Source organism: Diaphorina citri, unplaced genomic scaffold (genome assembly GCF_000475195.1).
Source record: "Diaphorina citri unplaced genomic scaffold, Diaci psyllid genome assembly version 1.1 scaffold3067, whole genome shotgun sequence".
Classification (NCBI taxonomy): Eukaryota; Metazoa; Arthropoda; class Insecta; order Hemiptera; family Psyllidae; genus Diaphorina; species Diaphorina citri.
Window position 1 is genome coordinate 11,139 of NW_007380479.1, and position 12,004 is coordinate 23,142.

General features: G+C 35.3%; 1 protein-coding gene across 1 annotated transcript; it reads left to right on the plus strand.

Annotated features, from left to right (window-relative positions):
* Positions 1 to 1,142: 1,142 nt before the first annotated feature.
* On the plus strand, positions 1,143 to 2,455 carry LOC113471822. Its single transcript, XM_026831255.1, has 2 exons — positions 1,143 to 1,909; positions 2,076 to 2,455. The coding sequence occupies exons 1-2, from the start codon at positions 1,143 to 1,145 to the stop codon at positions 2,083 to 2,085; spliced, it is 777 nt and encodes a 258-aa protein (XP_026687056.1). The 3' UTR covers positions 2,086 to 2,455.
* The last annotated feature ends 9,549 nt before the right edge of the window (positions 2,456 to 12,004 follow it).

Genomic DNA, 12,004 nt, shown 5'->3' on the forward strand with positions numbered 1-12,004 from the left:
GTGCGTAAAATGAAACAAATCATTTCTTTTCCTTTTCAACCATTATTTTTATTTTTATTTATTTTTTTTTTCGAAGGTAAATCGCTTATTGTAAAATCTCGTGAAATTCTATCTAACCTGCATTATCGTCAGTCATGTTATCTACATTTCGGAAGAAACGTCTGATTTTTCTTACTCTCTAAAATGTTCTATTTTTTCCCTCTTTTGTTTAATATTTATCATTGAAGTTCAACTTCAGTCGAGTTTTACTTAGTCAAATTAAAATTAATCCAATTTCACAAGATCATTGTTAGAACTGAATTTTTTTTCTTCAATTTGAAATTTCCCAGCCATTTAAGTACCTTATTTTCCTTCGAGTGCCTTATTTTCAATTGTATTCTCCTTTTGTCGGATCACAGTCACAAGGGAACGAGAGAGAAGGAAAATGGGAGAAGGAGAGAGTGAGTGAGAGTACCTTATGGAGAGAGAAGGAAGGAGGGAGTTAAAGGAAGAGAGTGAGAAGGAGAAAGGAATGATATGGGAGAGTGAGAGAGAGAGAGAGTAACGGGAATCAGGAAGGTAGAGAGAAAAGGAAAGAGGAGTAACAGAGGATGAAGAATGGGAGCAATTGTATTTTCCTTTTGTTCATTTTTCTTTCCTCCTTTTTCTGCCGTTTTGAAGTGCCATTTTTTCAAGTGACTTTTTTAAAGCTTCCGCCCGCAAAATCTCTTGTGGTACCTTGGCTGTGAATAGGGTGTTAAGGAAACAAGTTCATTTCTTACAACTATTAAATACTAAGCTAAGGTATATTCTTTATATGTCTCCAAAAGTTTATCTCATCTTTCTACAAGAGTTGATCTCGTCAGACTTGGAATACTAACTAGTAACTAGAGTTAGACTAGCAAAATCATTTTCGGCTTTTTGTCCTTAGCAGATCCAACATGGAGTTTTCGTTTGAACTGTTTCCTATTGGCTAATTGAATCTAAAAGTTACATAAATTTATTATACCAAGTTAGTACAAATTTATTATATTAAGTTAGTATAAATTCAGCCTATTGAGTATTGTACTTTAACAACTACGTATGTAGGTACATATCTATCAAAATAAAATTTACGACATACGTATTTAGTTAGTTTTATTTTGCACGTGGGTTTACGTATAATGTTGGTACAAGCCCCTCTTGTTATTAAGAATTTAAAATCCAAACTGGTGCACACCTTGGAAAGTTCACAGTCGAGCTCGAAAGAGACCAAAGCGAATACCAAATCCACACAAGTGGATAAACGTGAAACGTCCGGTGATGATTCTTATTCAGAATTGATAGAAAAGTCCGACTTGGTTTCAAATCAGAATGGGTCTAATGTTGCGTCTACAAATATGGCTTCAACGAAGATTCCCAATCCAACATCAAATTCATCTCGAGCCAATCCAAACGCCAACCCTTCAACTCTACCTCAAACCAAAATGAACTGCTCGAAGGCAATGGAGGAAGCCATTGAAACAATCAAAGCTCATTTCAAGGGAGCAACTCAAACCCCCGAGTCGAGAATCAAATTGGCTAACGCGTTCAAGACTTTCCAGTCCAACTGTTCGGCCGCCAGTCATATTCAGAGGTCTAAATACCCGGTAAACAACCAAGTGAATACTCAAGCTTCACCCAAACGGGCCCGAGGTCGACCCCCCAAAGTGAAGCCTATTCCTGTAGTAGTTCAATCAGGTTCCAGTAGTCGAGACCCTCCTTCAGAAGATAGTCAGAAATTCCCTGCAAATGATCCTGTCAAATCCAAGGAGATTGTGCAGCAGCTAAAGAATATTCGAATTCAGAAAAAACACTCCGGTGTGAATGGAGAAAATAAATCTTTTTGTCACAAGGATGACAACCTTGTCTCTGAGTATTTTGGCGAAAAGTCGAATTCGAAAACACAATCCTGCAAATGATCCTGTCAAATCCAAGGAGATTGTGCAGCAGCTAAAGAATATTCGAATTCAGAAAAAACACTCTAATGTGAATGGAGAAAATAAATCTTTATGTCACAAGGATGACAACCTTGTCTCTGAGTATTTTGGCGAAAAGTCGAATTCGAAAACACAATCCCCTAGATAAGATTAAAATGAAGATCGGTTCAAGTTGAAATAATTGTCATCTGCGGTTTCATTTGAATGTATTCGTATAATCCATATTTCCTGACGTTTCAAATGTTTAAATCTAATGCTTCCGTTGTGGATGTGAATTTCAGATTGAATATTTTACTCCGAGGAGGACTAATTATTCCCTGGGTAAATATAATATAGTCCCTTCTAAGTCCTTGTTTTCTTTTGTCTTTCCCATTTATTTCCTACAAGTGTGTCACTTAGTTTAATTGGTCTTCCTTTCATACAGGTACTTTGAAGGGTTCCTAAACTTGTGGCGTCTTCTAAGCTAACTGATCCAAAGTTTTGTGCGTAAAATTAGAAACAAATCATTTCTTTTCCTTTTCAACAAGTCCCTTCTAAGTCCTTGTTTTCTTTGTCTTTCCCATTTATTTCCTACAAGTGTGTCACTTAGTTTAATTTGTCCTCCTTTCATACAGGTACTTTGAAGTGTTCCTAAACTTGTGGCGTCTTCTAAGCTAACTGATCCAAAGTTTTGTGCGTAAAATTAGAAACAAATCATTTGCAGGTACTTTGAAGTGTTCCTAAACTTGTGGCGTCTTCTAAGCTAACTGATCCAAAGTTTTGTGCGTAAAATTAGAAACAAATCATTTCTTTTCCTTTTCAACCATTATTTTTATTTTTTTATTTTCGAAGGTAAATCGCTTATTGTAAAATCTCGTGAAATTCTATCTAACCTGCATTATCGTCAGTCATGTTACCTACATTTCGGAAGAAACGTCTAATATTTCTTACTCTCTAAAATGTTCTATCTTTTCCCTCTTTTGTTTAATATTTATCATTGAAGTTCAACTTCAGTCGAGTTTTACTTAGTCAAATTAAAATTAATCCAATTTCACAAGATCATTGTTAGAACTGAATTTTTTTTCTTCAATTTGAAATTTCCCAGCCATTTAAGTACCTTATTTTCCTTCGAGTGCCTTATTTTCAATTGTATTCTCCTTTTGTTCATTTTTCTTTCCTCCTTTTTCTGCCGTTTTGAAGTGCCATTTTTTCAAGTGACTTTTTTAAAGCTTCCGCCCGCAAAAAGGAATGATATGGGAGAGAGAGAGAGAGAGAGAGAGGGATATCAAACATGGGAACTTGACAGCTTGTGTGTTGGGTTATTATTATTGACGTGTTAGCCTTCCTTATCTCCTCTCTCCCTCTCTCTCTTTCTCTCTCTCTCTCTCTCTCTAGAGTTCTAGAGGTTCACAAGAGCTTTCTATCTTTTGTTTACACATTTGCGCTCCCATCTCAGCCTCTCTCTCTCTATCTCTCCCACTCCCATTACTTCTTTTACCTCATTATTTCTCTCTTTGTTTTTGATCCTGTTATTAAATTCCTCTTTCACTGCGATGTCCATTGTATTTCTTACTATTTTCACACGTAGTTCCTGTCTAAACACCTACCTATAGGTACGTACTGGGATATCTTGGGAAAATACATAAAAAGCTGTGCACTTAGGGACAAGCTCATATTTCCCATTTTCACTTGGAAAGAAAAATCGGCAAATATCACCCAGTCGGAGTGGGCCGGTAAACCTTAGCAGATCCAACATGGAGTTTTCGTTTGAACTGTTTCCTATTGGCTAATTGAAAGTAAAAGTTACATAAATTTATCATACCAAGTTAGTACAAATTTATTATATTAAGTTAGTATAAATTCAGCCTATTGAGTATTGTACTTTAATAACTACGTATATAGGTACGATCCAACATGGAGTTTTCGTTTGAACTGTTTCCTATTGGCTAATTGAAAGTAAAAGTTACATAAATTTATCATACCAAGTTAGTACAAATTTATTATATTAAGTTAGTATAAATTCAGCCTATTGAGTATTGTACTTTAATAACTACGTATATAGGTACATATCTATCAAAATAAAATTTACGACATACGTATTTAGTTAGTTTTATTTTGCACGTGGGTTTACGTATAATGTTGGTACATGCTCTCATGTAAAAGTTTAGTAAACCATAGATTATGTAGATTATTATAAAAATAAATTGAACCACATGGTAACTATTTAGTTAGGATAGAACTTGAGAACAATGACACATAAACCATAGATTATGTAGATTATTATAAAAATAAATTGAACCACATGGTAACTATTTAGTTAGGATAGAACTTGAGAACAATGACACTGTCATTTGTATCTACCTCAATTTATTATGTGTTTAAAACCTTGCTCAAGGAAGTAGATTATTTTTGTTAGTTTTGCAAGTATTCTATTATATTTTTTTTGTTTATTATTATGACCATTTTCGTTTATTCTCATTTTGGTGTACCTATTATTTGAAAGTTCCTTTCTATTTTTTTTTCTCCCATTAATTGTGATTAATTTATCTCATTTTGTTATATTCTTTGTTATTCAAATTAAAATTACTTATTTGCTCATTTCTTAGTTTAGTGTTGCTATTGTACTTTAAGTGTTTCTTCCTTTCTTCTATGCAAAGTGGAAAAGTAAATAATTTCCGTTCCGAAAGATACTTTTATCTATTAAGTAGCTTTAAGTAGTTTTATTGTTCTTTAACTTGGATTAGATTTTATTCTAAAACAAGTACAGTCGAACCTGGATATACCCTTAAAAGAATTCAAGGGAGAAAGGAAGTGACCGGGCATTTTGTCTCTGATGTTCAGGTTCGACTAAATTTAGCTGGGTGTACAAGGTAGTTGTAAGTGTATTAATTTTTAAATGAAACTCTGTTAATGCTTATGCTTAGTGAACTGTAAAACTCTGCTAGGAAAATGACCCCAACTTTACTCCCGTGGGGAACCCATAAACTGAATAGTAGAAAGCTAGAAAGTAACAACTAAAGAGAGAAAAAAATATTGATTAAGAAAAAAAAAAAAAAAATCATAATTTGATTCCATTAGTCCAACTTGTAAAGGGTAAAAAGCCTTGAAAAAAGTGGTATATTTCCCAATTCTTTCAAATTTAATACTCGTAAGCTGATTGTGAAACTGGGAGAGAATAAAAAGCTTTAGGTATTATTTCATTTAGTTTCTCGTGAAGAAAATTTTCTTTTCATCAGACTAACGAAACTAAAAGCATTTTATGTTATTTCTGTGTCTCAGACCCTGCGGTTGTATTGACAAAATAGAAAATAGAGTGTTACAAAGCTTTAGGTATTATTTCATTTAGTTTCTCGTGAAGAAAATTTTCTTTTTATCAGACTAACGAAACTAAAAGCATTTTATGTTATTTCTGTGTCTCAGACCCTGCGGTTGTATTGACAAAATAGAAAATAGAGTGTTAGTGTGTGGAGATAAAAGTGAACAAAATGTATCCAATCATTCCAAGTTGTAAAAAAAACAACAACTATGAGAGAGGGAGGTAGAAAAAATTAAGATAATTGACAGAGGAAACTGTAACTGCTAAGGTTTTATCGTGCCGAAATCGAAGGGAGACAGGATACGAGAAAGAACAATATCCGTTCAGGATAAAATCCCCCTCAGGTGGGGTGGGAATCGAACCCGCGGCCTAGCGCTTACAAGGCAGACGGGCTACCAACCAAGCTGATTAGGCTCGCCAAAAAAAAAAAAAAAAAAAAAAAAAAACTGAAATTCCCTCTGTAGGTCCTGGAATGACTTACCATTACCAAGCTCTTCTGATGAAATTTTATTTCTGACGGGAAAAGTTTTGAATACTGTGGCGCTCTCTGTAGTTCTTCACCATGAAATAAAGCTCGCCTGATCACTGCTGCTTGCGTCAGCATTTCCTGAAACTTCTTCCTCACTTTGATTTTTGTACAGAAGCCTTTGAGTTTCATTTTATTTTATTATTACTTACTCGTATTACGTACTGCTGCAAAAGCTTTTACTTTTGTATTTTTGAAATCCTTACATAGGTAACTAGGTAGGTACTTTATTTTAAATCTTTGTCAGCCTATTTAGCTTGGTAACGAGCCTGCCTTGTAAGCGCTGGGTCGCGGGTTTGATTCTCGTCCGGGGCGAACTTTATCCTAAATGGATTCGAGACGACAAGATCTCCGTTGTTACTGTTTCCTATATCAGACATCTTAAATGATAATAATTAATAATAAATGTACATTTCATTTATATATGTATACCTACAACTATATCTACAATTGTACATACTTCTAATTTCTTAATATTATTTAATCAAGTAAGTAGCTTTCCCCCCCCCCCCCTCCCTGCCCGTTTACGATTTTCTTTTTCTTATTCCTGTTAGTAAGTAGGTACTTTCCTTTTTTGGTGCATAATGTCATTATTTCTAATTAAGCTTTTCTCTTTTCTGTTGCCTTCTCCCTCACTCATACTCCCATTAAGCAAAAGAGAAAACGGAATCAAACTCCAGAAGAATTCGAGAAAACATTTCGTTTTGCACGCTCTGCAATAATCTGAAGTCTGGAACTACTTTTTTTTAATGCTTTCAAGTTTTGTGCTCCGTCTGCAACAATTTTTTATTTATTTCCTCTTTGTGTCCCCCGTTTTATCATTCAGTCCTGTCCTATGCAGGAAAGGAGAAATCTCGGAACATTTTCTATGAAAAAAAAAAAAAAAAAAAAAAAAAAAAAACACCCCCCATTAAAAAAAAAAAAAAAAAAAAAAAAAAAAAAAAAAATGCCACCATTTGAACGCTTTAGTAATAACTTTTAAGCTTGGATATTTTATACTTGTATAGTAAATTCTTATGAATTATAGTGTAACAGGCAACAAGAGAAAAACTTTGTCAGGGCCAAGAAAATGCGACGGTTATTTGCCACGGTCGTAAACGATTTTTTCTTTTTATATGAAATAGGTACCTACTCTCTATCGAAAAATAATGCGTCCTGTTACAGTTGTATGAAACTTAAATCGAGTTACCTAGTTCAGAATTAAAAGAAGTAAAACTACTTAAAGAATAAAATCCACGTTTTAGCACTCCTGCAAAGTTTGTACCTAAGGTACGAGTATTATGACGTAAAGTAGAATTTACCCTAGTGTAAGGACGAGAAAACAGGGTTCAGCAGATTTTAGTAGCTTGTAAGTACAAGTTAATTATGACGTAAAGTAGAATTTACCCTAGTGTAAGGACGAGAAAACAGGGTTCAGCAGATTTTAGTAGCTTGTAAGTACAAGTTAAAATCCCAGATTATCTATTTACTCCTTTGTACCTTGTAAGTGGTAGGTCGCTGGTTCGAATCCCGCCCAAGGCAGATTTTATCCTAAACATATAAGGTTCCTTATCGGAAGGCTGATGACTTTCTTCTATCCTGTCTTTCTTCTCTTTTCGCTTTCGGGCAGTTATGGCTCCTTCTATCCAACTTTTTTCAAAGAATTTTCTGAAGTTCGGGGCGAACTTTGAGATTTTCCTTGGCCTTTTGTCATACCCTGTACTCTGTTCCCCGTGTAGCATCTGGCACTGTTAAATAGAGCGCTAACTAGTGGAGTTTATTTCATTTCATTAAGCACCATTACCATTTTTGATGAAAAATTAGCTTTTTTGTTGCAATAGAGAACGAAGGTGTTTTTCAAATTTATATTAGATTAACCACAAATAATGTAAAATAAACAAAACTTTTTTCAGAATATTTTTAATTTGCATAAACACCTCTGTATATTATTTTAAGTAAATGTTAGCTTGAAGGTTAAAGCATGTCCACATTGAACTTTCTTTATAAATAAAAATGAAATATTCTCAAATATTAAATTGCTTTACCAAGAAAATGAAATAAAATAAATGGGTAGGGGTTTTTATTTTTAAAAAACGAGCTTGCAGTACATTAGAGAATTACTTAATGTAAAAAAAGGAAAGGAAAAAATCCAATCTCTTACTTCACACTCTTTCCCAAAGATTTGTGTTCTTTTTAACCCGGTGTTAACTTATTAAGCAAGGAAAATGTCTTTCTCGGGGAGTTTTCTTTGCCTTGCCCCCAGGGAGTTAACAAACGCTCCAAGTTTACTAGATAGCACTTGTATTAGATATCTTCCAATCTAATTTACTTTTAGAAGATAAGAGTTTGTACTAAGGGATCCTATGTATCTATCTACTTTTGTACATACCTACCAACCTATGTGTTAAAAGAGAAAATGGAATCAAACTCCAGAAGAATTCCAGAAAACATTTCGTTTTGCACGCTCTGCAATAATCTGAAGTCTGGAACTACTTTTTTTTTAATGCTTTCAAGTTTTGTGCTCCGTCTGCAACAATTTTTTATTTATTTCCTCTTTGTGTCCCCCGTTTTATCATTCAGTCCTGTCAATTGGTATTGCAGGTATTGGTATTGCAGATAGAAAGAGAGAGAAAAAGAAGGAGGGAGGAAGATAACAATCTGATTGAAAAAATATGTTAAGCAGAGAGTTAAACCTGTGGGCATCTGAATCAATTTTAGAAAAGCTGTAAGGAGAGAGATAGAGAGGAACAGAGGGGAAGGAGAAGTGAGAGAATAAGAGTAAAAGGGAAAGGGGAAGAAATATGGAGGTGGAGGTAGAATAAATCGGAGGGAGCTGTAAAATTGTGTGGAAGTAGGAGGGAGATAGGAGGTATGTACTATGTAGAGGGAATGAATTGGGGAGATGTTATATTAGGGAGAGAGAGAGAGAGAGAGAGAGAGGAGGGGGAGGGAGTATGTGATTTATGTTAAGTGATAACGTTTCTCATTTTTACCTCCCTCTGTCCCTCTCTCTTCTCCCCCTATCTCTATTTCTCTTTCTCTCACGTTCGTGCTTATCAGTGAAGTCCCATGATAATCAGCTTAGTAGGGAGGGGAGGGAGGGGGAAGAAGAGGGAGAAGTATGGAGGCCATTCATTGATAGGTAAAAGCTCGCTGGGATGAAATATTACATTGATTATAAACGAGCCCAGAGTATGTGTAGTTGTGTATCTAGGTAGGTAAATAGGTATGCATGGTCCTGACGCATTTCTTTGACTTTACCAGCGAGGCTCTTTATTTCCACAAGATCCGAATTACTTCAGCAGTAGTGGCCTGTGATACCTACAGAGGCCATTCATTGATAGGTAAAAGCTCGCTGGGATGAAATATTACATTGATTATAAACGAACCCAGAGTATGTGTAGTTGTGTATCTAGGTAGGTAAATAGGTATGCATGGCCCTGACGCATTTCTTTGACTTTACCAGCGAGGCTCTTTATTTCCACAAGATCCGAATTACTTCAGCAGTAGTGGCCTGTGATACCTACTCCTGAGAACTCTCTTTCTGTCCTAGATATCCGGGGCTCTTCTGTCCTAGATATACAGAGCAAAAGAGTGAAACTGAAGACCAGAGAAATAAATTGTAGGAAGAAAATAAGGAGTAATAAGTTAATAAACTTCAGAAAAGGAAAATTAAAATTGGAAACACATGGCAGATACCTATAAAAAAATTAAGAGCAAATAAATAAAATTCAATTGACATAGGTACACAAAAAGCCCACCTGAAGTTTAGGTGTAGGGGCAAACAGCCCTAAAGGATGGGTAAAGCTTTATAAATGAGCCCAGAGTATGTGTAGTTGTGTATCTAGTTATCTAAATAGGTATGCATGGTCCCGACGCATTTCTTTGGCTTTACTAGGGAGGGATCTTTATTTCCACAAGATCTGAGTTACTTCAGCAGTAGTGGCCTGTGATACCTACTCCTGAGAACTCTCTTTCTATCCTAGATATCCAGGGCTTTTCTGTCCTAGATATACAGAGCAAAAGAGTGAAGCTGAAGACCAAACAAATAGATTGTAGGAAGAAAATAAGGAGTAAATTAATAAACTTCAGAAAGAGAAAATTAAAATTGGAAACACATGGCAGATATAAAAAAATCAAGAACAAATGAATAAAATTCAATTGACATAGGTACACAAAAAGCCCACCTGAAGTTTAGGTGTAGGGGCAAACAGCCCTAAAGGATGGGTAAAGCTTTTACAAATCTACAAAAAATTGCAGAAAAGAAAATGAACAGCAAAGAAATAAAGCACAAAAAGAGCAAAGTGTAGTGACTTTTTAGCAAGCTTACCTTTGACGGGGTTGAATCTGCGTTATTTACAAATCTACAAATGAACAGCAAAGAAATAAAGCACAAAAAGAGCAAAGTGTAGTGACTTTTTAGCAAGCTTACCTTTGACGGGGTTGAATCTGCGTTTGATGTAGTCGAGAAGCCTTACGGTGAAGGGTTTGCGTTTTCGGCGCGAGGATCCTTGATGGCCGGAACCTTCCTGATGGGAGGAGCTTTGCTGTTGATTAGAGGTCTGAGGGCGTGGCTCTGGCCGTCTCTCTTTACGTCCATAGTTCTGTTGATGGGCTACGACACTGTACATTACGCTTGGCCATGGATTCTGTGGAATGGAGGGAAAGAGCTTAATGAGTCATCTTGAAAAAGACTATACGAGAGAGGCGAAACTCGAGTCGATGTCGGAAAATCTCTAAGAATTCTAATCATATAAAATAGGGTAAGACATTAATGATCTATTTGGGTGTCTAATATGAATCTAAGAGAAGGAAAATGGGAGAAGGAGAGAGTGAGTGAGAGTACCTTATGGAGAGAGAAGGAAGGAGCTGAGTCATCTTAAAAAAGACTACGAGAGAGGCGAAACTCTAGTCGATGTCGGAAAATCTCTAAGAATTCTAATCATATAAAATAGGGTAAGACATTAATGATCTATTTGGGTGTCTAATATGAATCTAATTAACAACAATCTCAGAATAGATAACTGATAAGGTCGTACGTAGAGATAGATGTGTAATGTGTGAGTGAGATATATAAAAATAACTACTCTTTTCAGTGAATTACTCAGTGATGTGTGGTTGTGTAGCGATACCTTTACCTACCTATACCTATAGCAAAAGATTGGTAGGAATTTTCCGCTACTTAGGTAAGAGTATCTAGATATTCACGTGGACTTTAGGTTAAGCCCTGGATTGGATGGATTAAAAAACAACATAAAACAGGCCTTTAAATTAAGTTTACAACACTACCTTAGTTTACGGATAAATCTCTTGAGTCTAGAATCTCTACGTCTCTCTCTCTCTCTCCCTCCCCCTCTATTTCCCCGTCTATACTTTATCTCTCTCCCTCTGTAGGTATGTGGAGTTCTCTCTAAATCTCAATCACTAGAGTACCTAGATATTCACGTGGACTTTAGGTTAAGCCCTGAATTGGATGGATTAAAAAACAACATAAAACAGGCCTTTAAATAAAGTTTACAACACTACCTTAGTTTACGGATAAATCTCTTGAGTCTAGAATCTCTACGTCTCTCTCTCTCTCCCTCCCCCTCCCCCTCTATTTCCCCGTCTATACTTTATCTCTCTCCCTCTGTAGGTATGTGGAGTTCTCTCTAAATCTCAATCACTTAAATAGTAAAATCACTATGTATGTACCTACCTACCCAATTTCTCTGACCCTTTGTTCGTAATTTCATTGGTTTCACTGAAATGAACTTACCTAAGTTGCTTGAACGTAAGTACATCGTTAAAAGGCACTGAATAGTAAAATCACTATGTATGTACCTACCTACCTACCCAATTTCTATGACCCTTTGTTCGTAATTTCATTGGTTTCACTGAAATGAACTTACCTAAGTTGCTTGAACGTAAGTACATCGTTTAAAGGCACTTTTACACAAGCTACAAGTTCCAAAAAGCTTTCGCCAGAGAATATTATTTTACTTTTTACTCGTTGGCATTTTGTCAAAAATTTTACACAAGCTACAAGTTCCAAAAAGCTTTCGCCAGAGAATATTATTTTACTTTTTACTCGTTGGCATTTTGTCAAAAGTCTATGACCCACATAATAGATGGTGTAGTAAGTCCATTAGATAACCTTTGAACTTTAGAGGTGTAGGTAACCAACCATGGAGAAAATTAATTATCAATTTACTAGAGAGAAAAAATCAGAGTGTTTTATTTTTATTTTATTATTATTATTATTATTATTATTATTATTATTATTAT

Excerpts from the sequence above, each read along its gene's own strand:
- LOC113471822 (XM_026831255.1), top strand. The coding sequence starts at position 1,143 with ATGTTGGTACAAGCCCCTCTTGTTATTAAGAATTTAAAATCCAAACTG.